The 25822-nt window shown below is 40.5% G+C and overlaps 1 protein-coding gene across 2 annotated transcripts in view; it reads right to left on the bottom strand.

Annotated features, from left to right (window-relative positions):
• Positions 1-1207, bottom strand: part of LOC111247800 (solute carrier family 41 member 1-like) — a 45492-nt gene extending 44285 nt beyond the window's left edge. Inside the window, exon 1 of one of the 2 annotated variants that reach the window (XM_086983610.1) lies at positions 673-1207. In XM_086983610.1, coding sequence (XP_086839736.1) covers positions 673-872 — 200 coding nt within the window. In that variant the 5' untranslated portion in view covers positions 873-1207. The remainder of the gene's footprint in view (positions 1-672) is intronic. The other variant, XM_022799204.2, reaches the window with a different exon arrangement.
• Between the last annotated feature and the right edge of the window lie 24615 nt (positions 1208-25822).

Raw genomic sequence — 25822 nt, 5'->3', positions numbered from 1 at the left:
AAATACCCAACGACGACAATGGCCGATCTCATCGTCACACTTCAATGACGACCTGAGCCGAGGAAAGCGGAACCAGGAAACGGTTTTATTCCCATGTTATCCATATTCAAATCCACGCGATTTTTATTGCTTCCACTCTTTTAAACGAAAAATAGGTGACGCAACTTATTTATCGATCAATTCTCATAAATAAGCCATCAATAACAAATTAGGTATGGCAATGTAAACCGAAAGTACACACTCGTCGAAGAGCTTCCACAGTGATGGTTTTCACGAGTAAACAATACTGGGGAGTATGCCTAACGTATATCGAGACGCTGTTTTACTTTATAATGGTTTAAAGGTTTTTTTGAGACTATCGGCTTATTTTTTATAGCTTCAAAGAACCTAATAAAATGATAGAGAGAGATCTCACTTATTATTCTTCATAATCTGCCGGTACCTTTTCTGATTTGTTGCCTGTGTTCCTTTTCTGGACATTCATATTTCTAGCCACAGTTACAGCTTTAAATATCTGAGTAACTACTCTCTATTATGTTAGAAAGAAAACGAAAAACAGCCGTACTCTTCGTTGTTTTCTACGTATGTGTAAATATCACAAATACATGTTGTTCACACAGTGTCGCACCAGAGAGATGCGCTGATATTGTTGAGTAGTTTTTTTCATCTAACCTGACGATATCTTCCGAAACTCTTCTCATTTGGAAGCGGTCCAAGCCAGTTACATGGGAACAGCGTCGACACTGTCCCACTGGCAGACCCATATCCGTAGTTGCCACAGCTGCATAGAATACTTCCCCCACTGCCAAGGAATCCATCTGGGTGTCCGTAATGATCTCTTCCAGTTCTGGAGAACGTTTCAGTGAGGCCATTGTCGCAGAGAATTTGCACAAATGAATAACAGCACTGAGTAAATGTCAACTCGAAGACCCTAGCTTCACAATCCGTTGACTTCTCAAACGTACCGAGCAAGTCACGACCTTAACCGCTACACAACTCCGTTCAACATTCAGCAAAAGGTTAACTACTCATTATGTGAACGTATTAAAACGATCTAACAAAAACTGAATGAAAGCGAGCGACAACAGCGCTCCACTCGAACCATAGGCACTAACTCCTTATGCATGTGTACAGGGAGGTAACAGGTCAGCCCAGTGTGCCGAATGTATGCACATCGACGATCATTAAGCAATGTTGGATGGAGGAGAATTACGATCGGTGTTCTTACCACAACCCTCTCCGGAAAAGGTCCCTCAGGTGTGGATTATTTGAGTACCACGTCACATTCCTCTCGCCCCACTGTTACTTACGGTAGTGCCTTCCATACAAGACAGTCTCGCATCATTGCTGAAATAACAATCCTGTTAGCGTAACGGAAAACTCGAACGACCACGCTCAACACGATACGTATATCGCCGTGTCTCTCAGTGCATTTAACTAATCCCACCAATAAACAGCGCAGCGATTATACAAAAGTCAAAGTAGCCCATAAAGGTAGCACTGGGTCACAAGCTAGCAATATTCTAATGGATGCTGTGAGGCACGGGTATACTCAAACACTATCGTGAGTTGGATAAGCTGATAGCGTATCGTCTTAGTTGCATATCCTTACTCTAGTTTTCCTGCCAGACGACTACTAGCATGTTATAATATATTCAGAAAAGTGAAAATTGCATCAAACATTACATGATTTTAATTTTCAGTTGGCTTTTCGACAACTATAAGACGGCTGTAGATTTCTATCATATGAAGACCAAAAAATACGCCTAGACTTAATGAAATCGACAGTATCACTTGACCATGTTGAAGTACAAAAAAGCTAATATTCTTTAATCAAATACGTCTTGCCACCCACCTTAGGCATGAAATAAGTGCTTCGACAACATTAGCTTCGCAATTACTTTACCTAATCTAAATAGACAATCGCTATTGCAGTTAACGTCTTGGTCTAGTTTCAAAGAACTCGCTCGTTTAAAATGTTAGAGGAAAGCTTTCTTTAATCCCAATAATATTTGTTTGCATTTGCAAGTCAATATTTAATCCTTTAAATAAATGTATCGTTGCTACATTACAGTTTCAGACGTAAAAAAAACTCCACAGCAACCAGCTGTGTCCTCTTTAACTGCTTAGTATCAAATTCTGTACGCAGGTTTGTAGTTATTGCCAAACTATCAGCAAAGAGTACTGATTAAATACTTTTTTCATTCCTATGCAAGAGTATATCATTTTCCCTAGGAGAATAGAAGAGCCCCAGAAAAGCATATTGATTGAAATGTTCGATGCCAATTCGAGAACGTTCAAGTGCTGGGGATGTCAAATTCAGAAGGTGTACGTCCAAAGTAAATACTAGGTTTTGGGGTACCTCCAATTTAAGAAGTACGGCGGTATTCGGGCTAGCTTAAATGGCAATACTTTGTCAGGCGAAAAAAACCTTATAGAAAACTCTATCCGGTTACATTCGCTGCAGGTTTGCAGAACCGCTCAGAGATGAATTCTGAGTTAAAGGGGATTTTCCTGGCGTTTGCTAATGACAGCGATGCTGCGTTCTCCAAGGCTAAAGATAATTGTTCAATGGGGAGTTCTATTCCTGATATTCCATTCGCATCGCGCACAAAGTGACGAACGAAATTCGACTGCCCAATGAGTCTTAGTGAGGACCAAAGTCCATCGCCGTTCACTTTCAACTTCGCTACTGTGGATTCAGCAAAAGTGTGACTTAAAATAAGCAATCGCGAGATAGTGATAGTCGACGAAAAACGTGGCCGAGCAGTTTGGTCCACGGAACCTAAAAAAGCGCCACGAAACAATGCCATCGCGTGATCAGTGTCGTCTATGTCTTCTCAGGTAAGTAAGTGAACAATGAGGTTTTAATGAATGTATAGATGTGTATGTATGACACTTAAGTATGGTGTCGCTAGTCATGGCAATGGAACAGAAACAAGTGTTTTTACTTCTTATAGACTGAGACGGTTTTCTTTGATCGACGGTTCGCGATGAAGTCAGAAGTAACGTTTCGAGTGGAGAATCTCTTCTCTGGACGTATGCTCTGGCCTGAAGTGCCCTATTTGTCGTGCAGCGTCTGTCAAAGCGAAGTCAAACTTTAACTAGATGCCAGAATGAAGCAGGCTGATGCCTATGTCATTTCCAAGGTTTAGGCGGCCGCTGATGCAAAAACGGGTGTTTGCAGAAGGGGCATAGGTCATCAATTTCGAGGACTGTAAAAAAAGATATTCGCACTAGCGAAATCTGAAGTCACTTTTGGAGCGAACAATAAGACATTAGACTCGCGGTAGCTTCAAAAAACTCTGACTCGAAGCCGGTGCTTCCTGTAGCCATTAAACGAAGGCTAAATAAGGTAGCAGTTAGAGGGAAACGCAAACTGGAGAATAGGAAGGTGTGAATGTTAAAATCGACGATAGGATCTAAAGAAAATACGAAATGGTACCAATGCGAAGTGATAAACACGCTTGATAGTAATGATTCGAAGTTAAGCAGCAGTTGCCTTGTAGACAGGAGGGTTCTTTCAAGCAAAGTGAAAATGCAGGAAAAGGGTTTACATGAACGTCGTAAACCAGTAGCGGCATATACTACGTAGACTTGTAAGCGATGATGCGCTTACTGGGTGGCAGGTGGAGCCGATTTGTTCTCTACAGGTGGCGTAAGGTTAGTGCTGGAAATGCACCTGACCGCTATACCGCTCTAAGAAATCGAACATACTGTCCTAGATTCTTTCATTTAATATATCTAGCAGACGTCAGAGACAGTATAAAACTAGAAAGCAGTTTTGAGAAACGCTCCGCTTAAAGGTTACGGAATTGTATGGCGTCGTTCAGTGCCATGCCTGGTTAACGCTTCCGGCCGAGGAGCTGGCTTTGCTTAGAACTTGTCGTTCACGGACTATCGGTTCGCGAGTCATAGCTCTTTAATTCATCATTAGCCGTAGATTATCAAGGTTCTCCGGCGGCGTCGACACCTAGGGTATTTCAGTGGACATAAACGCCAATTGAATAGTGCATACGCAGCGCCCTAGCCAGCAAGGTGCTGTCAATAGACGCCAAGCACAACAAGGCACACGCTCAAAAATTGACCGTAATTGCAGGCAGAAATATATCGATCAAATGATTTCGTCAGCACAGAGGGCATGTAGAAAAGGGGTGTGCTTGTGTATTTGAATGGTGCGTATCTACAACTAATATATGTCTCAACCGGATATCGTCTATACGTCAACCACTGGCACGTGAAAGGCTCAGGCAAATTGCTAGGATTGATAGCGATTGACGCAATTTGGAGAATAAATGATCAACGAGTCAATCAGTTAATTGGATGTTAGTTCCCCGAGCGTTCGGGCCGAGTACCTTTTGCCGAACATACCTATCATGTTCCAGTGTATATATATGTAAAAAGCTAACGTGTTGTTTTCGGCGTACACTATAAATTCAACGATTTAGAATTTTCTTTCTTTTGCAATAGTCTCCACGAAAGCAATTGAACAAACCAGCATGCACGCAACAGTTAATTTTGTCACTGTTAAATTTGACGTGCAACCATATTTGGAGTTTGGCATGCATGCTACTTTTTCAACACAGCTTTGCTCGGAACCATTTCCAATATCGAACACCGGCACATGTCGGAATTCGATCACGCTGGTGCGTTATTCAGGGTCATCACTAAGCAATGGAAGAACTTTGTTATTACGTTAAAACGACTGATTCTTTATACCGTACTCGACTCGAAATTTACATCTGTCAGTTGCTTAGATTTAAGTCACGTACGAACTGAAATGAAAGCAGTTGTTCGGCACACCGTGGCCTTTTTTTTATAAGGCCACGATGTGCCCCACACTACCATCGACAGTCGTTCTCAGTCGGCCAGGAATGCCTCGTAACACTGAACGATTACGTGATCTTAACAAGACTACGCCAGATAGCACTACACAGATTACATAGAAATCATTCTAAGCACCTCCATGTCTAGTAATTCGCTAGAAGTTATGTCAGCTGACCACATCCTGGTCGTAATATTGAAAATGTCGCTCCTGGTAATTCTAGCAGGTGGTTCATAATAGAGCTCAGACTGTGGAGGAGCGTGCCTGCACTGGCGGAAATTACGCATGTAAATGTTGTAGTAGCGCTAAACGCAGGTAGGATGAACAACAAGGAGCTTATGGAATCCAATCTACAATTGCACGTACGTTAGTATAGGGTGCTGTTTTGTTTACTCACTTTCCCCATGCGAACTTGCAAGGAGGCTATCAGACAATCGAATAAGAAACATCACACGGTTTGTGATGATCGATAATTCGTATCGTAAGCGTTCGTAAAAATTTGCTATTAAAATGCGGAGTCTACTACGGTGACACTCCAAAGGTTTGTCACAGAATAGAGGCGGTACTTCCCGCTGACGAGAGCAGTAAAGCGACTGATTCAAGGTATTAGCTTCTGTTTGTAGTAACTACAGAAACACTATAAACGGGACGAATGGATCATATCGCTACCACACGGAGCATTACGGATGCCTGTTTAACGGCTTCGTCACAAGTACGAAGCCGTTAAGCAGACATCGTAGCCCTGCCCGCGAGGGAAAGATGCCTTTTCATTCCTGCAAAGTATAGCTGACTCAGCCGTCGGAAACTGAAAATTGTCACAAGCGGCATCTATTCGTTGGCCACATGTTGGGCCTCCAAGCATGTACTAGCGACTTCTTTAATAACATTATCTTCTCCGAGGAAACTCATTTCAGCTGAAATATTATGTAGATAAACAAAATTATCGTATCATGGGTTCTGTGGAAGCAAGGGTAAGTGACGGGTAACGAAAGACTTGTGATTTACAATTATGCGAAGCAACGCGGGTCATGCAAGCGGGTTTTAAGAAGATATTTGGCTGAAGTTGCATCTTATATGTAGTGCATAGGAAAACTTTAAGCTGGCGTAACGTAATAATAAAAACACGCACGAAAGCTCGACCCTGGATGAACTAAAATAAAATAGCGACTATGAGTACCTATATATCCCTCAATGTGCCCGTTGTATAGTATTATAGGAATCGCTTTGCAATGCCTTGGTTACAAATAAGATATGTAGATGAATCCGCTCATTACTGGAATAATTTGCGTATGTCCTGCTAAGTGGTGTGCAATGGAGACTCTTGAACTCTCTACGATTTATAATTGTATATCTATCGCAGTTTGAGCGCGATTAAGATATAAAGACAAAAATAAAACCAAGAGACTAGCCTACTGTCCGTTTTTCCACCCAGTTTGTGAGAGGACGGGAATGTCACCAGAAACGCAGGAGTCCGACAGGCCACTTTTGTTGCAAACTCTTAATACCGGTAGCGGCGGGATACATCGTTTATGTGGTCGTCGGCGCTGTAACATAGGGCGGAACAGCATGCTCGGCGAAGCACTTTAGGGAAAGAAGGCGCCGGCAACTACTACGATGACGAATGGCAGTACGAACGGCCTGGGACCGTAAAATGACTTCAGTAACGACGCTTCACTTCGAGGACGGTCGGGAGGCGTTATCGAGAACATGAGACCGTCACCGCACTTATTACGAAGAGCCAATGCAATATGTATGTACAGCGGCTAACAGTAATGATCCAGTGTAAGGCCGAAGAAATGTATATATATATACCTGTTAATTCAAAGGCGCTGAGAAGCCTTGAACGCTAGCCAGTATGTTATTAATCACCGACCAACGGCTCATATATAAGAAGAACAAGAGAGCACAGTCGGAATCTATGAAATTATGAACATATTGATTTAAAATCTTAAAAGTTGACGCCAGACTAAGCGCTAGTTCCACTTAAAAATGAGAATTCAACCTTATTAGGTTGAAGGTAACAGAATAATGTCAACGGTTGAAAAAGTTGAATGGAACAGCTACATAATAGTAATAAGACAACGGGTACTTTTTATTAACACGTGAAATCTTTTAGCATGAATACCCCTCATGAGGAAAATATATATATATATTCATGTATGTATCACGATTAATCTATTCAGAATCACTGGAAGTAGGTTCAAAAATTAAGAGAATAATGTCGAGTTGCTAAAGTAGGGTAACGGGATGGCCACAGCAAGATTGAAATATTGCGGGTGGGATGTAATTTGTGGCCTGTTTTGAATGGGATAACGGTGTAACTGCAAGTGGTAAACGGGTGCAATGCAAGAGGGCGCTATGGAGATTACTTGGTCGATTTATAAAAAGTTAGACCTACGGTTTTTATTCTATTCTCAAAACCCGAATATGATTTCTTCGTTGATACGTAACGACACCTGAATGTACTCTAGCACATCTCGAAGGGGAATCAGCAGTTATAATGTTCACGCTCCTGTACACGCTATAGGTTATCATGTCTATTTGGGCATCGTATTCCAGTCTGAAAAAAAAACTAGCGATTAATACAATCTAAGACTAAGAGTCTTGCATAATAAAATTTTTAAGATTCAAGTTATATAGTCGAGCGATGGACTCTGCCGTGCGGGAAATCTGGATTTAGAACCTCAAACCCCTTTTGAAGGTGCACTTGAGATCCCACCACGTGAGCTTCAGTTCTTTGATAGCGCTCTCACTACCCGTTTGCACGATTTTACGTGTCACGCACGCATCTTCTACGATATTTGTCGTGAACACACCTGAAGTTCGGGGGTTTGTGCGAAAATAGAATATAAAAAAGCCCCAATTAGTATCCTTGAAGCATCCCGAAAAGGCAGATAAGCAGTCGTCAATTTCATGACTGAGTGTTTTTATTTTAGATGCGAACTGGGCCCTCGTTGCAAGAACAGGGTCTGCTATAAGGGAGATGTTATAATCTTCACTATCGAAGAAATGAGAGAAAGGAATAAGCGTAATTAGGTTCTTCGATTACGACATTCCTTGTGCCATCTACTAGGTTGGAAAAAAATGTTCCCGTCTATTTCAGTGACTACGAAACACCAAATTTTTCTTTACTTCTGTGACAATAAGTTATTATGTTATGTTTCCCCCGCCCGCCACAGTTCATAACTTCCTACCATCTTTCCACCAAATGGGTTCGTTTCAAACCACGTTTTGAATTGTTGATCTATGTCGAAGGTAAGTCCACAAGAATGATTGCCCAGTGAACATCGTCGACGCAAGGTCCGCGGGATATGCCGTAAACAATCGTCGAAGAGGACAGTTCTGGCAATATTTGCCGTATGTGGCCTCGCGTAGTCATAGCGTGGGACGAATTGACCTGGTCTGCCGGGTCTTTTCTCTTAAGTAGCCTGAGGCACTTAATGCAACCGGGCCCAACAAGCGTGCCGATCAACTGTCTGGTTTGTAACAAGCAATTGGCAGTAATTTACAGTCCCGTTAAACACAAAGCATAGTCTTTTTTGGACGCTAATCTAGCAGGGTGCTAGCCCTTCGTCCCTTTCTTGGAACCACCCGGTCCGATTCCAGGTTTGTATTGACGTACAGTTACCGCTTCTCATCGATGGTGGCTCACCAATCAATCATTGTGGCCGCGTAACGCCTGATATCTGGCGAGATGTTGAGATACAGCGCTAAGCCGTAATTCCTTATTGGATTCCGAGAGTTTATGTGGATTCAGAGTTCTAGGTAAATTTAAAGGACTTTTGGTGGCTAACCACGATTGTGTAACAGCAACTTATTGTTTCGGCCAATTTCCAAGTCGTTTTCCAAAACTGGCTTCAGATAGTCGTCATCAATTTCGTACGGTCGAGTACGAGACATCCTCTTGATTCCACATATACAATTTTCAAACATAACAAATACTTCGTGAGCAGTCCTTTTAAGGATAGCATCGTTACTGTACAAAAAGATCAATTTCTGAAGTTATTTCAGCAGTGTTTTGACTTAGGCAAGATGCAAAAATACACTTTTTTTCATCTAGAGCATCCATCTGTGAAGATTTGTCGCCAGCTGAAGCTGCGCGGAAAGTAAACAACAAGTGTTAGGAAGTGTAAAAAAATTGTTTTTAAAAAGGAGCTTCTTTTCTAACTTAACATTTTTTTGGAACTTACAACATGCATCTTGTTTACCTGTGGAAGATATATCGATCCAAAACTGACCAGTTAGATCGGTTACAGCGCTCTCAATATGCATAAAATTATTAGCAATGGAGCACTAAATATGTCGGTAAAAAAAATGTAGCATCATGCATGGACGAACGACATACAAACTGGGATAAAGTTTCTAATTTTTAGATCCGAAAAGTTCTCCTACGGTTCATAAACCGCATATTATCCGTTATAGATATGTACCACATCAAACCGTGGATTAGAAGAAAATAACGACGGGAGACCATAGCATGTTCTTTCAATCGGATTTAAATGCGTTTTTTTTTTAAAAATGCGCTAACAATGAGTATTTGAACGTGTATTGATATAAATAGTGAATGCTAAGGAGACAGTGACTGTAAATTGCTCATAATAACTCTACATTGTAATACATGTACGACATCGCTATACATATCGTAACCGTCTAAAAGCAGCGTTCAGTGTACAACTAGCACAAATATGTGTACATATGTATAGCTAGAATTTGTATAGAGAACGTAAAAAGTCACAGAACTTAAATTTGTTTTAGTCTGATCTGTCAGAAAAAAGTAGTTGCGATACCTAGTGTAAACAATGTCCTATAGCCCCATGCTTACTCTATAAAACAGAATCGTTCTTTAACTTAGTTGTATCAGTTCCTACGATAGTTGCTATATGTTTTAGGAACTTCCTGTATACGGCAAATAATTTGTCTTATAAATTCGTTTATGAATATTTTTTTTCCGTTAAAACACAGTGAATCTTCCTGATGTGATTATATGTGGATATAAAAAACCTTCGTTTAAGGATCATAATACCAAGGAAAGCAAAAGAGGCCTGAAACATATTTCGACTGAATTAGTGTAGCAATTATTAGTTTCTATGAGCCGTGAGTATACACTGTTTGGCGCAGAGGTAACATTCGGCTAATAAACGATATGCTAACAGCCGTTAAGCTTCCCTATCATTATACGAGTACAGATATTTAACCTGGACTCCTACAAATCCAGGTTCGAAGGAAGCTAGTAATAAAAATTCTAATAATAAAGGCTGACATCCAGGTTGTGGGCAAAACCCAGGAATCTTGGAAATAACACTGAGTGTCATGAGTATGTGCTTACTTTCGTTGTCTGGAAATACACACATTGATTCTGTGTCACGTCCGGCATTGTACTGCACGGCGTGAGTGGAATACATTTACACAAACCAATAGCATTCACTTGAACTTAATAAAATTTTGTAATTGCTGCTCATAGTTACCCATTTGTCAGCTGGCAGTACATCGTATGCATGAGAACAACACCCGTATTTTCCTAGTTTTATAATTATTTAATATGGTATGCTTTTACTGTAACATGAAGAAAGCTAGTATTGATAGCGCAAATGATCTAAGCTTTTCATTTAGTACAAGTATCCTTAGCTTGCAGCAGTAGGGCCTCGTTAGTCCTGGATACAGGATTGGAGAGAAGCATACCGACATACCGTCCATTGAGCTAAGCATTCTGTTTCGATCACGACCATTAGATCAAAGCTCAACAACGTGTCGTAGAAATATCGCGAAGGTTAATCTTAAGATATTATGTATATATATACATATAATAAGATATTATGAACGTACTACCTATAAATATAGTTGGTACAATTTCCACACCAAGTTTCGAAGACGAGTTATTGGCCGAGCTTTCGATATTGCTATTGTTTTTGTCTGTGTATATTTCAATAATAACACATAAAAAGTCCCATTACCTTTACGTTTACACCTTTACGTTCACCCCAGCATTGTGAAGAACTATCAGCAAAATAAATCAGTACCAAGCTATTTACTGGGAACAAATCAAGCAAGCTACAACATATGATGAGACGTTATGGCTTGCAACACCTTTTGGGACAGATATTTTCAACTATTTATAACAGTATTATTCGCGGGAAAAGTATTTCTATTTCTAGAACCCTGCTGAGACAAGTCATTGGACACCTAACATCAAACGCCTAAAATCAAAAAAATTAAAAATCTAGCTAGAAAATGCGTGTGATTGCCTACAGTTGATGCCGATCTTAACCAAATATTTTACATGTTTGTGCAAACCATATTACCAATTCGCCAAAAGCGAGTACACATTGCTAGCAAGAAAAACCTGCTCCTGCTACACGAATCCATCTAAATTACTCTAAGACTACGTCGGTTCATAGGAAGGACCATACATATAGACACATAAATATGACTGCAAAATTAGGAGATTTAATAACAGTTAAAGCACAACTCCCCGAATTAAAAAATCGGAAACACCCTAAGTATTTACGAAAAACATGAACGAAACCTAACACTGAGACGTACCGTAAAGAGGAACCTAGCACTCCGCATTAAGAAGAGTTATATTGTGATAGATTTATCGAGCAGAAACCATTGGACGATTTTTGAGATCAGCCACGACAAAGCCATTAAACGGATGCCATGTTCTACAGCCTAAACGAGCTAGACGCAGCAGGCTCGGAGATCGTTATACTTCAAATATGAGTTACATATAGGAGCCAATAACAGTTGGAAGTACATCTGTCTCGATGAAATGACCGTTACAATGTCTAGATTATAAAGAAGCGTTATCAGTGTTCTACTAGCTAGAATAAAAAAGGCTTAGTTATGTACAACATGACGAAAACGTCTGAAAGTAAGATTTGTTATGTTATACCAAGATCTGGTAAATTGTGTTGCTGCGTTTTTGTGTTATCAGCTATTTCCGCATGGGAATGGCTTTTTATCATGTGTATTTTTGGCTTTTTTTTCATATTTTTTTTTATTAGATCGCTGAATTGGACGTGCCATTTTCACTAAAGTGCTAAAATTAGGTCTTTACGAGCTTGTTTCAGTTTGTGTAATGCAAGCGCTCTCAATGTGTTCTTCATTCACAAAAAGGAATTAGTAATTGATTGTAAGTTTCCAAGGGAAAAGTCAAGTGAATTGTGCGCCAAAATTGAATGTTTACAGAATGTCGTGTTTAAACAACACTTGAACACAAAACAATACGAGACACATGTCACACAGTGCGAAAAAAAAATATACAAATGAAGTTAATTCTGATGTTTTATTCTGATGCAAGCTGCTAGGGACTAGTTACGGGCCACCAACCTGTTACAACCAATGGATTCCAAGGTAACTTTGTTCAGAGGAACTGTAGAAGGTAATAACGACAAGTAGTTGGGCTCAAAATTGCATTACTGTTAACATATCGTTATACAATAGGGAGCTCTTGCCAAAAACAATGTAATAGACGTTCTTAAAAAGTCGTATTCACAGTGAAAATCTCTTGAAGAATTAGTACACATTCCACTCAGCCAATAAAAAATCAACATTTCTCTGCTGTCTTCTTGATTAGCGCTCTAATCACTGTTGCCTTGATATCAAAGAGGTCATCTTTCAGTGAGCAAGCCGGCGGATAATATGAGCCGATTACGACTGATATGTATAGTAAAGGTGCGAAAGAGGCCGGCGTGAAACAACTCGATAGAGGACGAGGAGATCTCGCGCTTTGTCAGAATGTAGCGGGAAGTGCATGCTATGTATTGGTATGCGTATAAGAACGACACCTGTACGGAATAGTGTACAATACACATAGTCACCTTGAGTAATCCTCTTCGTTGTGACAGAAGCGCTTTTTATGTGCAACGGGACGCGTATTTGAAACGAAGAATATTTGAGATCATTGGATGATTGTTGCCACTGTAACTGCAATAAAGCTTTGGCCGCATTTTTTTAATATTATTTTTAATATATATATATATATATATATATATATATATATATGGTATAATCAAAATACGTTCCCTTTTTGTTGTTGTTGACACTAATTTAGGCACAGCATCCTAGTCAAATAGGGCTTGTTATATTGTTATTACCACCACCACCACAACAACAACAATAGCAAAAACAATTGTGCAAAATTTTCCTGTATATTTAAATGGGATTTTTTACAGCAGGACTTAAATTTGTAGAGATTCATTGAAACTGTATTGGAAGACGGCTAATGTTACGCCAAAAATAATGCTATAGAAAAAATATTTGCAAAAAATTAAATGACATTGTTTCAATATTAGTAAAAGGAAGAGAGAGGAGCAGTATCGACTATTATTTGCGATAATAAGAAGAATTGAGAACTTATTCTATTAGGTTCACAACTAATGGTAGCATTTACCGTTTCTCCTTCTTACCTTTTCCTTGCTTGTCATATATATTATTAGTATTTCATTTTAAGTTCATTATTACTTTATGCAAATTTTTGCTGTTTGGAAATAACGATAGCAACAAACCCGGCTGACAATATTAGCGATTCAAATCGTGATAATGTACAGGTGTTTTGTAAAGTGGCCTCGGACTGCCTTGATATAGAGTGCATGTATTATAATCAATTTATATTAAAACTAACCGAAACATTTCTCTGCTGTCTTCAAAGGACATGCTTGCAAAAAAGATAAAGATAGATTACTCTTAAACAATCTAACCAGTACTGAAAATAAGCTCAATAACTATAAATGCTTAGGATACAGAACAGTAGCATCGGTATACTTCAAGCCGGGCTCCGGCCTCAAATGAGCACAAAATTCTGAATCCGCTATCAAAGCTACGTCAGAAGCTAATATTCATTTCGCAATTGAGATGATTTAAATGCTAAACATTAGCTATATCACCTTATTTCTTTTTTAAACATTTCGTAAACCTTAACAGAAACCGAGTACCTTTTAAAATCAGCACCAACCTAAGCGGTAAATATTATAGGGAGGCCAGCCAGAATACTACCAAAACAAGTAACGTGACTTCTTTAAGTTTCTTCCATTGGACAGCAAACTTTTAATTGACAATCCATTTGTCAGCAAATGTATAAAATCTGGAAATAAGTAAATGAAGATGTTTATTATATGATTTTAGCAATTTACAGTTGTAGGCTGTTAGAGGTCGCCGCTGCATTAAGTATTCTTGCTCCCCTTTTTCTCCCGTATAAGATGTCTTGGAAGGCCTTATGGAAAAGCTTTTAACACACTCCCTAATTCTCTGTGTATAGATCAGGTATGTGGAGTGTGCAGTATAATAAAATTGTAAGCCGTTCCAGAAGTTAAACTCCAGAATTTTAGATCGTTCATTAGCGTGGCTGGCTACCCAAGCTTCGGTGAAGATATTGTGCTAGACGTAATAGCAGGCCATGAAAATTAGATCATAATGATATAGTTACAACATTTGTCCTCCTTTTCCTAGCTAATACCTAACTAACTGCTTTATCTTTGTGAAGAAAGCCTGAATTTTCTTATCTATCGTTGTATAGAAAAGATGCAGCTCTCTGTTTTGTGTCAATTAACTTTAGTTACTAAGAGTGATCAACCACTAACTGGCTTATCATTGGTCATGCTAGATAATTTTACTGTAACTACTCGAGAAATCATGCCGTAAAAGGAATAAACTTCTGTAACAGGCGAAACCGCTGAATTCTGCTTCTTGCTTCGGTTAGTACTTAGCCTTTTCTGATTTCCACCGTTTGATCCGTTTTTCACTGCATTGTGTGTTTTCTGGCAGCTGATCTGCTATTTAGTTTTGGATTTTTTGTACAGTTATTGTTGTCGATTTGACTTCTTAACTTTGTTTTTTTATATAATTATCCGTTAATATCTACTCTGTGGCCTCTTACAAACTATATAGTTAGAATCAAGCTTAAAAAGGCCAATCTAAACGGGGTCGCCCTACGATAGACTATTATTAAAAAAGCGTATCTATTACGCCCCAGAATAAAGGACTAGACTCTCCCATACATACGGAAAAACCGCTTATTATCACCTTTCAGAGCGATGTCACAATAAATATATGATGCTACATACGGTTTAGTGAAAATCAAGCTCCAGGAAAATGCTTAGCATGGACTTACAGTTGCGGATGTTTTATTTCTGTGAGGTTCAAACAACATATAGTAAATAGGCAAATGAAAGTAAGTAGCTCAAGTAATGCTTAAGGCTATTTCCACAGATCTGTTAAGTTCTTATAAAAGTCATAAGATCAGTTACTGCTGTCACAAGCTCATTTTTCTGTCAATCGCACTTACATGGTTTCTTTATGTGTGGGCGCAATACACGATAGCATACACCTTGAAAAACCATGCGGTTTTTTCGAATCAGTCATAGTTATGTTTTGACTGTTGTCTATAACACCGCCTAAACCTTTGTATATAGTTTCTGTCTCTAAGCCACGCTACAGGCTGCTCATTGAGAATTTTCGCACATGTAGCGCCCTGAATAGGAACACCTTTTTTGGGTAGAGATAGTTTTCTTTTACATATATCTTTACCTTTTAATTAAATTACTAACTCCTATATTATTCTGTATCTATGCCTTCAAGGGTTCTTTTGTGTTTCCATAAAAAAAACACTTTCTAGCAAGTGTACTTGCTTTCGTTTATTTCTTCAAGTAATTTTTTTAAGCTCTACTAATAAAAGTAATACCAATTGATTATAATAGGTACCACCTCAGGACCATTACTTGCTTTGTTGTCTCTTCTTTATGAAGCTACCTTCTGCACTTTGCTGTATTTCGAATGAGCTTTAGCTATGTTGTCGTTCTACCCGAATTATATGGGCCTAAATAGTTTTCCATGAAGAAGGTCAAGGTAGTAAGACTTAATTATTATCTAGCTCTTTTTCTGCATCAATTCGTATAGTTCTTACTTTATAGTTATTCTGTCTACTGCTCTTCTTTCATTTTCTTTGAGCAACAGGTTTCAGAAATGCATTAGGGTCTTCTACGAATATCAACTGCGATACCATGAAAAAATCTTTCCTCAACCGTTCGCCCAATTCTGCCCGTTCAAACCCATTGTTTGTACTCAGAAGAACCTTATCTCTCATTCGTTTTCAGTTACCCTTTTTTACGCACATTAATAGCTACGTCGACATAGTTATTCTTAAACCAATCTGTCGTACTATATCTACCCACTGTTTTATTAGCGCATAGACATATTCGCGTTGCTATCTATTCAATGAAGCTGAGTACAGGCTGCTTTTGTTAAAATTTAAAAGATTTCATGTGTTGTTGTGCTTTACCTCTAATAGTAGTTTAGACTGGACATTTGATTCTGTGAATTGTTTATCGTTCACGTTTCACCGCACGATCGCTTTGAAAAAGATGGCCCATATGAAAGAAAAACACAGCTGCTTTTTTTCGGCCTCAGTAGCAGACATCCAAATAGCCGACTTCTCCGAGTTTTTGCCTACTTTGGCTGCGTTACGCCTATCGAATAAAACCAAGACTTTTGGTTGGAATTGAGACCATTGGCCCGGCCTCAAAAGCGCTCTGGCGCCAAAGGTTACCAGTGACCGTCTGCGCAGTCCCAAGAGTGGGTATTGAAAGTATGATGGACGAGGCTGCCAAACACATGGATACCGAAAGCAACCCGGTAGTAGTTATTGTGCAAGTGGAGTACTAAGAATGTGTAGAAGTTCGAAAAGATAAATACATTTCCACGTGAGAAACATTAGCGGAAAAAGTGGTCCACCCCTCGGCCGAGGTCCGAAGTTTGCATATTATATGAGGCCCTATTCGATCAGGATTGCAAAGCGCCCGAAAGTAGTGCCATCTTTTTTATGAAGCCTATTTTCATCACTCAACATCCAGTTGTTGAGACTTGTCGATACGGCTACCGAGACGAGGAAGCAAAAAGAATAGCCTTTAGCAACAATAATTTTTTTTTAGGTGTGAAAATCCGGAAGATCAAGCAGATTAAGATCCAGAGAAAAGCAGCAGATTCGAATTAACGGCAGCTCAAGGTACATTAGGACATGATCCTCCTGCAGCATCGGCCAGCAGTGATATCTGGCCGCATTCCGGAGTCGTCGTTTACAAGTAGGGCTCACCATCGTGGCAGTGGCCCTGCGCAGCCACCTTCTTCTGCCCTGAGCGATGGAGAACTCCGTGTATCAAGTCTTCGCAGCAGTGGCCGTTCATACGCCGCCATCAGGGCGAGGTGGCTCTCGACATTGCCATCGCAACTACACCATAAATCGATCTCAGAGTACTCGACGAGGCCAAGCCCCAGCGAGACACTAAGCATTTTCCAATGCGATAACGACGATGCTACAACATTAGCGCTTTTAAGCCGACAGCTCAAGAGGATGTCCATATTCTCGTGCGGATGGAAACTTGGGCGACTTGTTCACCTAATCGCCCCGGCTTCTACGCCGCAGACTGCCCAACTCGAGAGAGTAGTGGTTCAGGATGTCCTAATGGCGGCATTTTTGTCTTATAAGCATAAACTAAGTTATTTCTTGCCACGACGGGAAACAACGTTATCGCATTGCGTGGCTCATGCATTTGCAGCGTAGCAGCTTATGTCTGCCACCAGTCTGACAAGACGCAGGTGCTCCTAGAGAAGCTCATTGGTTATCTGTAAATAATGTATCTCCCTTTGACCTCCCTCATAATTATAGCTGGTAATTTTGTCGCTCGCCTAGACCGACCCAACTCAAGTACGTTGATACACGGTTGCAGATCGTAGTTGCCAGATAATCAACCCACACTCAATACCGGTGTTTCAAGGACGTACTGGAATACCGGTTATTGATGTGTTCGCCACAGATGTTACCAAAAATAAAGGTCGCTTCTTTGGAAGGAATAACCCACTGCAAAAGGAGGGATGTATGCAAGCACGCATTCCAATTGCTTATAGATCCTCTGGTGTCGATGGGATCAACCCGAACCTCCAGAAACTTACTACATTGTATAACCTACCGTATGTAAAAAGTTCCCTGGAAGCGAAGTTATCTCGGTACCTTAAGCCATCAATACAGGAAGCTACAGCTTGTCAAAATCAGTCATAAATTCAATCCCCTCCCCCTCCCCCCGCCCAGAAAACACAGACCCTGACCCAATGACTTTACAGCATGTAGTCTCTCTGGGCGTGGCGCTTAAAACAATCTGCCGAATAACGTACGCCACACAACCGAAAAAACACCTAACGATGGTGGATGGTTGGCAAATAACAAAGTGCCAGCCATAAAAATTATCATTCAAAAATTGTTGCGTTATTAATCAGTCGTACGTGCAATAAGTTCAACTGTAATGATTAGTCGCTTCGCTGGTACGTTTCCGATGAATGGTACGATGCTTCGAGTGATGCCGTTCTTTATGGTCAGTGATAAGTCAGGACAGAGCGTAGCCTGCTCGAGCGAAGGTTCTCTGCCCTAAAGCTCCTGCATGTCCTCACAAACCTCCGGAACAAAAAAAATAGTGAGCTCAAGTAGGACTCGTAGTAAACACCTGAAAAGCGCCCTTACTTTGGCCCCTTGCTTAATTGCACTTTTTGGCGAGTGTCTGCGTACCGACACTCTGCCGAATCACTGGAAAGTTGCTTTGCGAAGGTAAAGGCTAGCCAACTTTGCCACCGTTATGAGGTAGAATGGCCAAAAAAAAGCGTATGCTACGAACTGTTTGCTGGTCCGCTAATCAAAAGAGTGTCTGCCTTCTTAGAGAGCAGAAAAGCTATATCGAAGAAACAACATGAATTTTAGAGACGGAGATAGCATGTAGTACCCTGACAGCGGACATTAAACAAGCGCTTAGCAATCCAACGAGCCTCCTATATGCAATGTTTGATTGTTTTAAAACCGCATTTAACACTGCACTAGGAGATTTGGTTCAGCATATCTTGGCGTACGTAAGTGTAATATAAAATACGCTTGCCTTAATGACTGCGATCTTAATGAAAAACAATATGGGCCTGGGTGAAGGCGTAGTAGCGCTTTGCCCGTTTTCCAAGCTTGACCTGGTCTAAAGAGACATTAGGAATCTTTTCTGTTTTCAGTCGTGCTTAAAGGTCTTCCTGACAGAATAAGAAATCGAAGAAACTTGGCCGAAATGAATTTTTACGCGTATAAGTTGATAACTTACGGTCCTAGCAGACTCTAGGTGCAGCATGCTCTGGGTCAACCTGAATAAGATCAGGGTCGTAAAATTCGGAAGGGCAAGCGGGATTGCGGTTGTCGGATCCCTCACTCAATACGGTAATTAATTCCCGTGCCTTGGGCTAGTCGTCTTCCGTAATAATCACACCTCGATTTCAGACATCACAGGAACATGCATAAAGATGCAGAAAGGTATAGACTGCATCCTATGCGATCAGGATTCCAAGTCGCCTTTTCCTTGTAACAACGCTCCACATATTTGATATCAAGACAGCGTAGGTCGCGACTTTCTCGGTAAATATGGTTTGTGAGATCCTAAGGGATGGAAATCTCGAACTATTCATACGAATGGAGACCCTTTTGTCGGAGTGTACTCTGGACTTCCGTCGTACGGCTGAAACCGACTAGCCTATCTCGTTACCAACGCTTCGCTGCTCACCAAAGATCTAAGGTACCTTTTTGGACCTCTCGAAACTGAGGCTTTTCCTAGTAGTCTATGAGTATGACAACTTAGGGACTAATAATCATAATTTATATATATATATATATATTGTTGTTATGTATTTTTAGACAAACGTGTTGTCGGATATATACCATCAAAGGTGAACATTAGTGTAACATTTGCACCTGTAGAGGATGAAAATGCGAATGAAAGATTGGATATGAATTTGTGCATGAAAGATAACGGGTATGATGTGGGACAACAGGTCATTAGAGGCTTGAGGAGAAAGCGCCCTATCCATTCTTGCCCTTTAGCAAAGGAAAAATGGTACCACTAGCAACCAGGGAGGCGCAGGTGAAGACGTCGTGGCGACGATTAGGCAGAGCACGCGCACTTCTCTTGTTTTTCTGGTAAAGACTTTTAGAGTGATTTCGTGTTTTAATGTGAAGGACACTTTAGGAGTTTTTGATCTACTCTTATCTCCCTCGTTTGTGATATAGCAAAGAATGTCGCTATCTTGTTGCGTCCCTTTTCCTGTTTTCAATGCCTTTCCTATCTTTCTAGGATCCAGGATGTATTTTCAGAATTGCAACCATTTGCAAGATTGGTCGTGTTATCCCTTTAGTTTTCCACCCCGTCACCCAATGTAGTTACGCTTTTTTGGATGGAAGAACCTGATATTACAATTTTGATGTCCATTAGTCTAGTGAACTGTTGCTAGAGCCCTCCAACTAAGCTCATCTATTGGATCGTCCTTATGGGCAATGATCCTGCGTAGCGGTCCTACTTCAAAAAGACTATTAGTTTTTATCCTTACATTACATTTTTTTTTATCAACATGGTACCTAGCAGCTTACCCCGTTTAGAAAAAAAAAACAATATCCGAAGTCGTTGGAACATCTCCTGACTATAAAAGTACAACAGTTAAAAACATTACCGGTGCCGTTTTGATTATCTCTTTCTTCATCCTGTTTTTTCTTGCATTATTAATATAATAACTAAAATTCGTTGAAAGGCCCCAGGCTCGAATATTAGTATGAAAATGTTTAGTTTTCGTTCGTCCTCAGATTTCCCTGTATAAAACGCGTGTCACTTGTAAACCAGCTCTAGTAACTCTTTTTTCTTATCTTACTTTCCGGCATTGGCATAGCTTCTTCCTCATTATTTATTTGGCTGCAACTATGTTTTTTGATATGCACAAACATTCCTGCGTCAATATTTCCGTATGCTACCTTCTAGCACCCCCTTAACCCAGAACAAGACCTCTTTCCTATAATATCCTTTCTTCTTTTCTCTAAGGGGCAGTCTTCTTTCTTCTTTAAAACGTGTTATAACGTACCTCATCTTAACTACCTCTTAACTGTATTTAAGCTCTCCAATTGAATACGAATTGAGCGGAGGGGAAGCCGCACTAGAGCGTTCCCTGCGCCCTCCCCCTCCACCCCCTCCCGGATTAAACCGCACCGATGTTCCGCACAATACTTTGAATGGATCCTTGATCTAAATTTGACAACATTCATGTCAACACTCTCATGCAATGCCAATAGATATGTGCCAGAACCGACTAAGCAAAGCTAGCCAAAAAGGAAGGCTTAAACGGTAATTCGTGAAACTTTAATCAACGAAGCGATAGCACTCAAAAATACATCCGCAGTAGCTTTCGATGGGCTCGAAGTCACTTAAATATTTGCAGCGCGTCACGAGGTGCTATCCTTGTCTGCTACCCATGCCCGCGATAGGTCAGTGGTAACGTATTTACTAATTTAATGATCTTGGTTAACTTAAAGACATGTCCTCTGTGTTTGAAACAGGGCGTAAAGACACCCAGCGTTTCGTGTTGCAAAAAGTCGTCTGCCTACAGGCTTAACGGCAGCATCAGACGTAAGACTCGAAACATTTACCATTGTAATCCTTATCTACTGAAGCGAACTGTGAGCTGCTATGGGAAAAGAGTGAAGTACCACAGAAAGCTTGACTGGTTGGAAAAAAACGTTCGTAGATAGCCTAACGCGTGTTTATATAACTAAAACGTAATACTTCGGTATTGCTAAATATTACTTTGAAAAGTCGCTCCGCGGAAGCGTGTAAAAACTTTCAGGCAGTCTCTGCGTAGAAGGTAAGCTCCATTTTTCCGCATATGTGGAAAACAGTGTTGGCAGCAGCTATAAGTAATAGCGTAAAAGGAGCTAAAGAAGATCGGAAAAGTTCACCGGCCATTACCTCACGATGTAGGTGTTTATCACGATGCTTCTATAGAGAGAAGTGAGAGATAACCCAGTTATTTACCAAAAAGGAATTCCAATATTGTTTGGCATTTTATTGGAAAATTAGCTTGACATACCAAATGCAAAAGATGGGTTGCATTAAGTGCTCGAATCGACATGAAAAAGCCCGTCACCTGCTCCAGTTCGATGGATAGGGTTTGTGGCTTGCACATTTATGCAAGCCTTCTTCGACTTCAAATGGCCCCTAGTCTCGGATGGTGGGTAGAGACGACTATCGGGGGGTTTAAAAGATTGCGCGATACCGTTAATGGACATATAAATGTTTTGAGGAGGCGTAAGACTGTCAAAAGCTCATTTAAAGCACTGGCAACAAAAGGAGCCCTAGCTCCTAGCACTGCATTTTAAATTGAGGCTTGGAAAGGGCAAAGCGATGCAGCTTATCAGATATGGTCAAAAAGACGCTGATATTACTGGAAGGCGTACAAATTAGAACCAAAAACGCATAGAAAGAAAGTGGCAAACGGGCGAAGAAGAGAAAGACTTTCATGATGACTACGCATTGCAGAGAAGAAACTAAAGGAGTGTCGGGCAATCTCGTTTCTGAAAATAAAGTGAATAGATTAAATAGCTCTATTGTGTGATTTAGTCCGTTGGCTAGTTGTAAGAAGAGGTCATTAATAAGCCAATACCAACTATCCTAGATAAGGCCACTACTCTTGAGGTTCGGACACAACACGAGGAGATTTACCTGATCCTAACATTGGAAGGGTTGACAGATAGTTTTTTTTATGTGACAAATAGTTGCGCATGACCGTTCTTAGCTGGTGGAGTGACTTGTCGGGTTAATTCCAATGGCAACTGAAACTTTAGCTTATAACACACGGAACTTTTTGTTCTGTGACATTCCTTAATAGATCAAACAGTCTGAAACTGAGCAGTAACATATTTGTGATGCCCTTAGATGTTCGAAGCTGCACGCGCGCCACATTAAAAACAAAATGCATATAAGCAATTGCGCTGTAAACAGTGGATTTTGTTAAAGTTCTCTGGAAATATGTAACAAGGATGATATTACCGTCAATTATCCTGGCACGTTCGAATCACCCGAATGGACTAGATAACTTGTTGAACTCGTCGCTTGTCAAGATCTAAGTTTTCGACCGTCGACCGTGAGATCATCAACAATAAGCATGTGGATACGTTGTCTCAACGCTAGAGAAGAAGGCAGTTTTAGTGACCAGCATTGGAACAATGAAATGTTGATGCTTAATAAGCAATCCAAATGATTCTTCGAAACCTATTGCTCACGTGATATCCTAATATTCCATACTTTAGGCACGGCTCTGATCCTGCAGATACAGTCTTTCGACTCACTACGGCACGCATTAGCAACCCACATGTTGAAGACTACATGTGCAGAGCCGTCTAACTAGAGATTTATTCATATGTCTATAAAGCAACGACCATGCTTTAAAAAACTCAACGTCACACGGATCAAAACAAACACTTGACACAATGCACCCAGGAATACCCGCACGAAAGACTCAAAGGCTTGTGTGACGCTTCAGAGTGTAGTCATAAAGAACGATCTACGCACGACCAATGCCTCTTCCTGGACGATTGTATTGTTGTCCCGGTTTCTTTTCAAAAAAAGGGAAGTGCGCCTACCACTGAGACGGGCTTCAGAGTGAGCAAGGTAAAACACTTCCGGAAAACAATCGCCGCTACACCTATGTTCCCTGTCGCTTACAGAGCACTCACTATCTATTACGAGTAACTGGCGGCGGGGGCCAAAGCACGAAAAGACAAACTCGACTTCGTCAACCAACATGTTGTCATTTCTAGGTATTCTGAGCGGGAATTGAGGGTCTACGCGTTAGCTCTACACCGGAACAAAGAGAAATGCGTGAAGGATCGAGTTATTGGAAAGTGATCCATGAGGTTCGCTAAAGTAGTGAACTGTGAGTGGAGCCATGCCACTTATATGAATTCACAGACTAGCCGCCATCTGTTTTCAACTAATTCATTTAAGGTAACGACCAAATTTCGACAACTTGGTAACTCCAGTATGACTCAAGCTGGTACTCTTGCTACGCTATCTTGACATGAAGGTTCCTGGAGATGAACCGAAGGCAGAACTTGCACTCTAAGAGCGTGGTCACGAGCTTCCCACTCAGGCGGCCATCGTTAAGTCCGTACCGAAGTGTAGGCGAACTAGTTTTAAAGGTATACATCCAAGCGAAGACTATCTAAGTCTAGGCAACAACCCACACAATGACAATTATGAGAAATCTCTAAGGCAGTAATCCGTCTGCTACGGATGTAAATTGGGTGCAAAAATGCCTCTATTTAGCCACGCGCCTTGTGATTTTCTGTAAAGGGAAGGCGTATCATTAAGATATACCCAATCACATTTTTCTTTTCAAACGCTTGCCTCAGTTCCTGTATCCCTACGCTATTTGCACTATTTGGGTTCGTATTGCAACCATGACTGCAATATAATATGGAAAAGTTTGTGGAGCTATGTGTATTAGATTATCAAATTATGCAAGGTACAGATTAGCCCGCTCTAATGCATACCCCTTTTTAGATTAACGCTTCACGCCATCAGTGCTTTACAATGACAACAGTAATGAGGAAGCATAAAATGTTGTAATATCAATAAGTACATTGTAAGGACACACATGTGAAGGACAATTCAGCGGAACTAAACTTGGTTATCATCTGGACGGAACCGCCCATGAATTTGCTGAGTAGATCCGTAACAGTTTTGCAGTACGTTATTACTGTTACTGATAATAATATAATTATTGTTTGCTGGGTTGCCTGAAGAAGATTTGACGCTTTCTGGATAATGCATTGGACAAGTGCAGACCTTGTGGCCGACGTGGTTCGAAGCGAGGCTATATAGCGGTTAACCACAAACATGGTAAGCATAGTGACGGAAGGGAGAAACGCGCGAAACGGAAGAGGAAAATGCCGGAGATGCAGACGGGCCCAGAATAGAGGAGAGTATTACTGACACCTTTGGAATGATCGGCTTCGAATTATAGCTGGGGCGAAATGGTTGCGACTATATGCAACCGACTAACGCGGAAATGATTCTGGTGAGACTGGGCAAAAGAGGCGTGTGATTAACATTTACTGTGAGTCCAATACTTTCGAGTTTATACATTGTGCCAGTTTTAGACGCGAATAAGACATTCTTCATTTAGCCGACAAACAAAAAAGCATTTGCGCGATTAGTATTCTAACGTAGTTACTAGTATTGTCAAACTACCTCGCTGTGAAGTGCTACTACATCACTCCCTCTTACCGATAGTAAAGCAGCGGATCACATAGGTAGATGCCCGTTCAACTCGTTAAAAACAATACATATTTTTTCATTATTTGGACCAACGTTGTCGACAACTCTTTATTGGCCATACCAACATGAGTACGGACAATAAGGTAACGTATTAATCTCAATTAATAGTAATTTTAATGTCATCAGTACCAAGCGATTTCGGGCCTGACTACAAATTTGAATGCCATTCACAATCTAAATATTAGATATGCTTCATTCATTTGATACACAAGGAAATAGAGAGGTCAAAATCTAGTTAACCTTCTGTATAAAAACCTACCAAACACGATCTGCATGATTTCGCGGTGTTCCATCGTGGAACCATACATCTACATTTCAGTAGCATACACCATAGTTTTAATATCGGGATCCAGATAACTAAGAGAATACATATATATGTAGGATGTAGGTAAGAGGTTTTAAGATCGCTATTCCGCGGGCTTTTGTTGGCCTGAACACAAAAGCCATGACAGTGTAAAAAGACTGATATACAATTTACAAGGCGGGATCCCATTCTAGGATTCGGAAAGACGTCCAACGATTTCTTGTCGTAGCTTTGTCAAACGCAGATTTGAAATTAACATGGTAGACATGGAAAAGTGTCGAATGATTGGCAAGTAGCTCCCAGAGCTCTTCAAGCATTCAAGAAGTTGGAGACTTGTGGGAAGTCCAAAATGTGATCTAGCAAATTACATTTTGTAGAAGAAATCTTGCTTACTCGCGTTTTCGTAGATACTACTTATATTACGTACATACATACAAATATATGTTTGTGTTAATGATGCTTTCCATGAATTTGCATGGAGCGGAAAGGTTAGTAATACCGGTCTTTCGTTTAGAGCTTCTAGCGTGC

Source organism: Varroa destructor, unplaced genomic scaffold (assembly GCF_002443255.2).
Source record: "Varroa destructor unplaced genomic scaffold, Vdes_3.0 BEIS01000003.1, whole genome shotgun sequence".
NCBI lineage: Eukaryota > Metazoa > Arthropoda > Arachnida > Mesostigmata > Varroidae > Varroa > Varroa destructor.
This window is presented reverse-complemented; position numbering and strand designations above follow the sequence as displayed.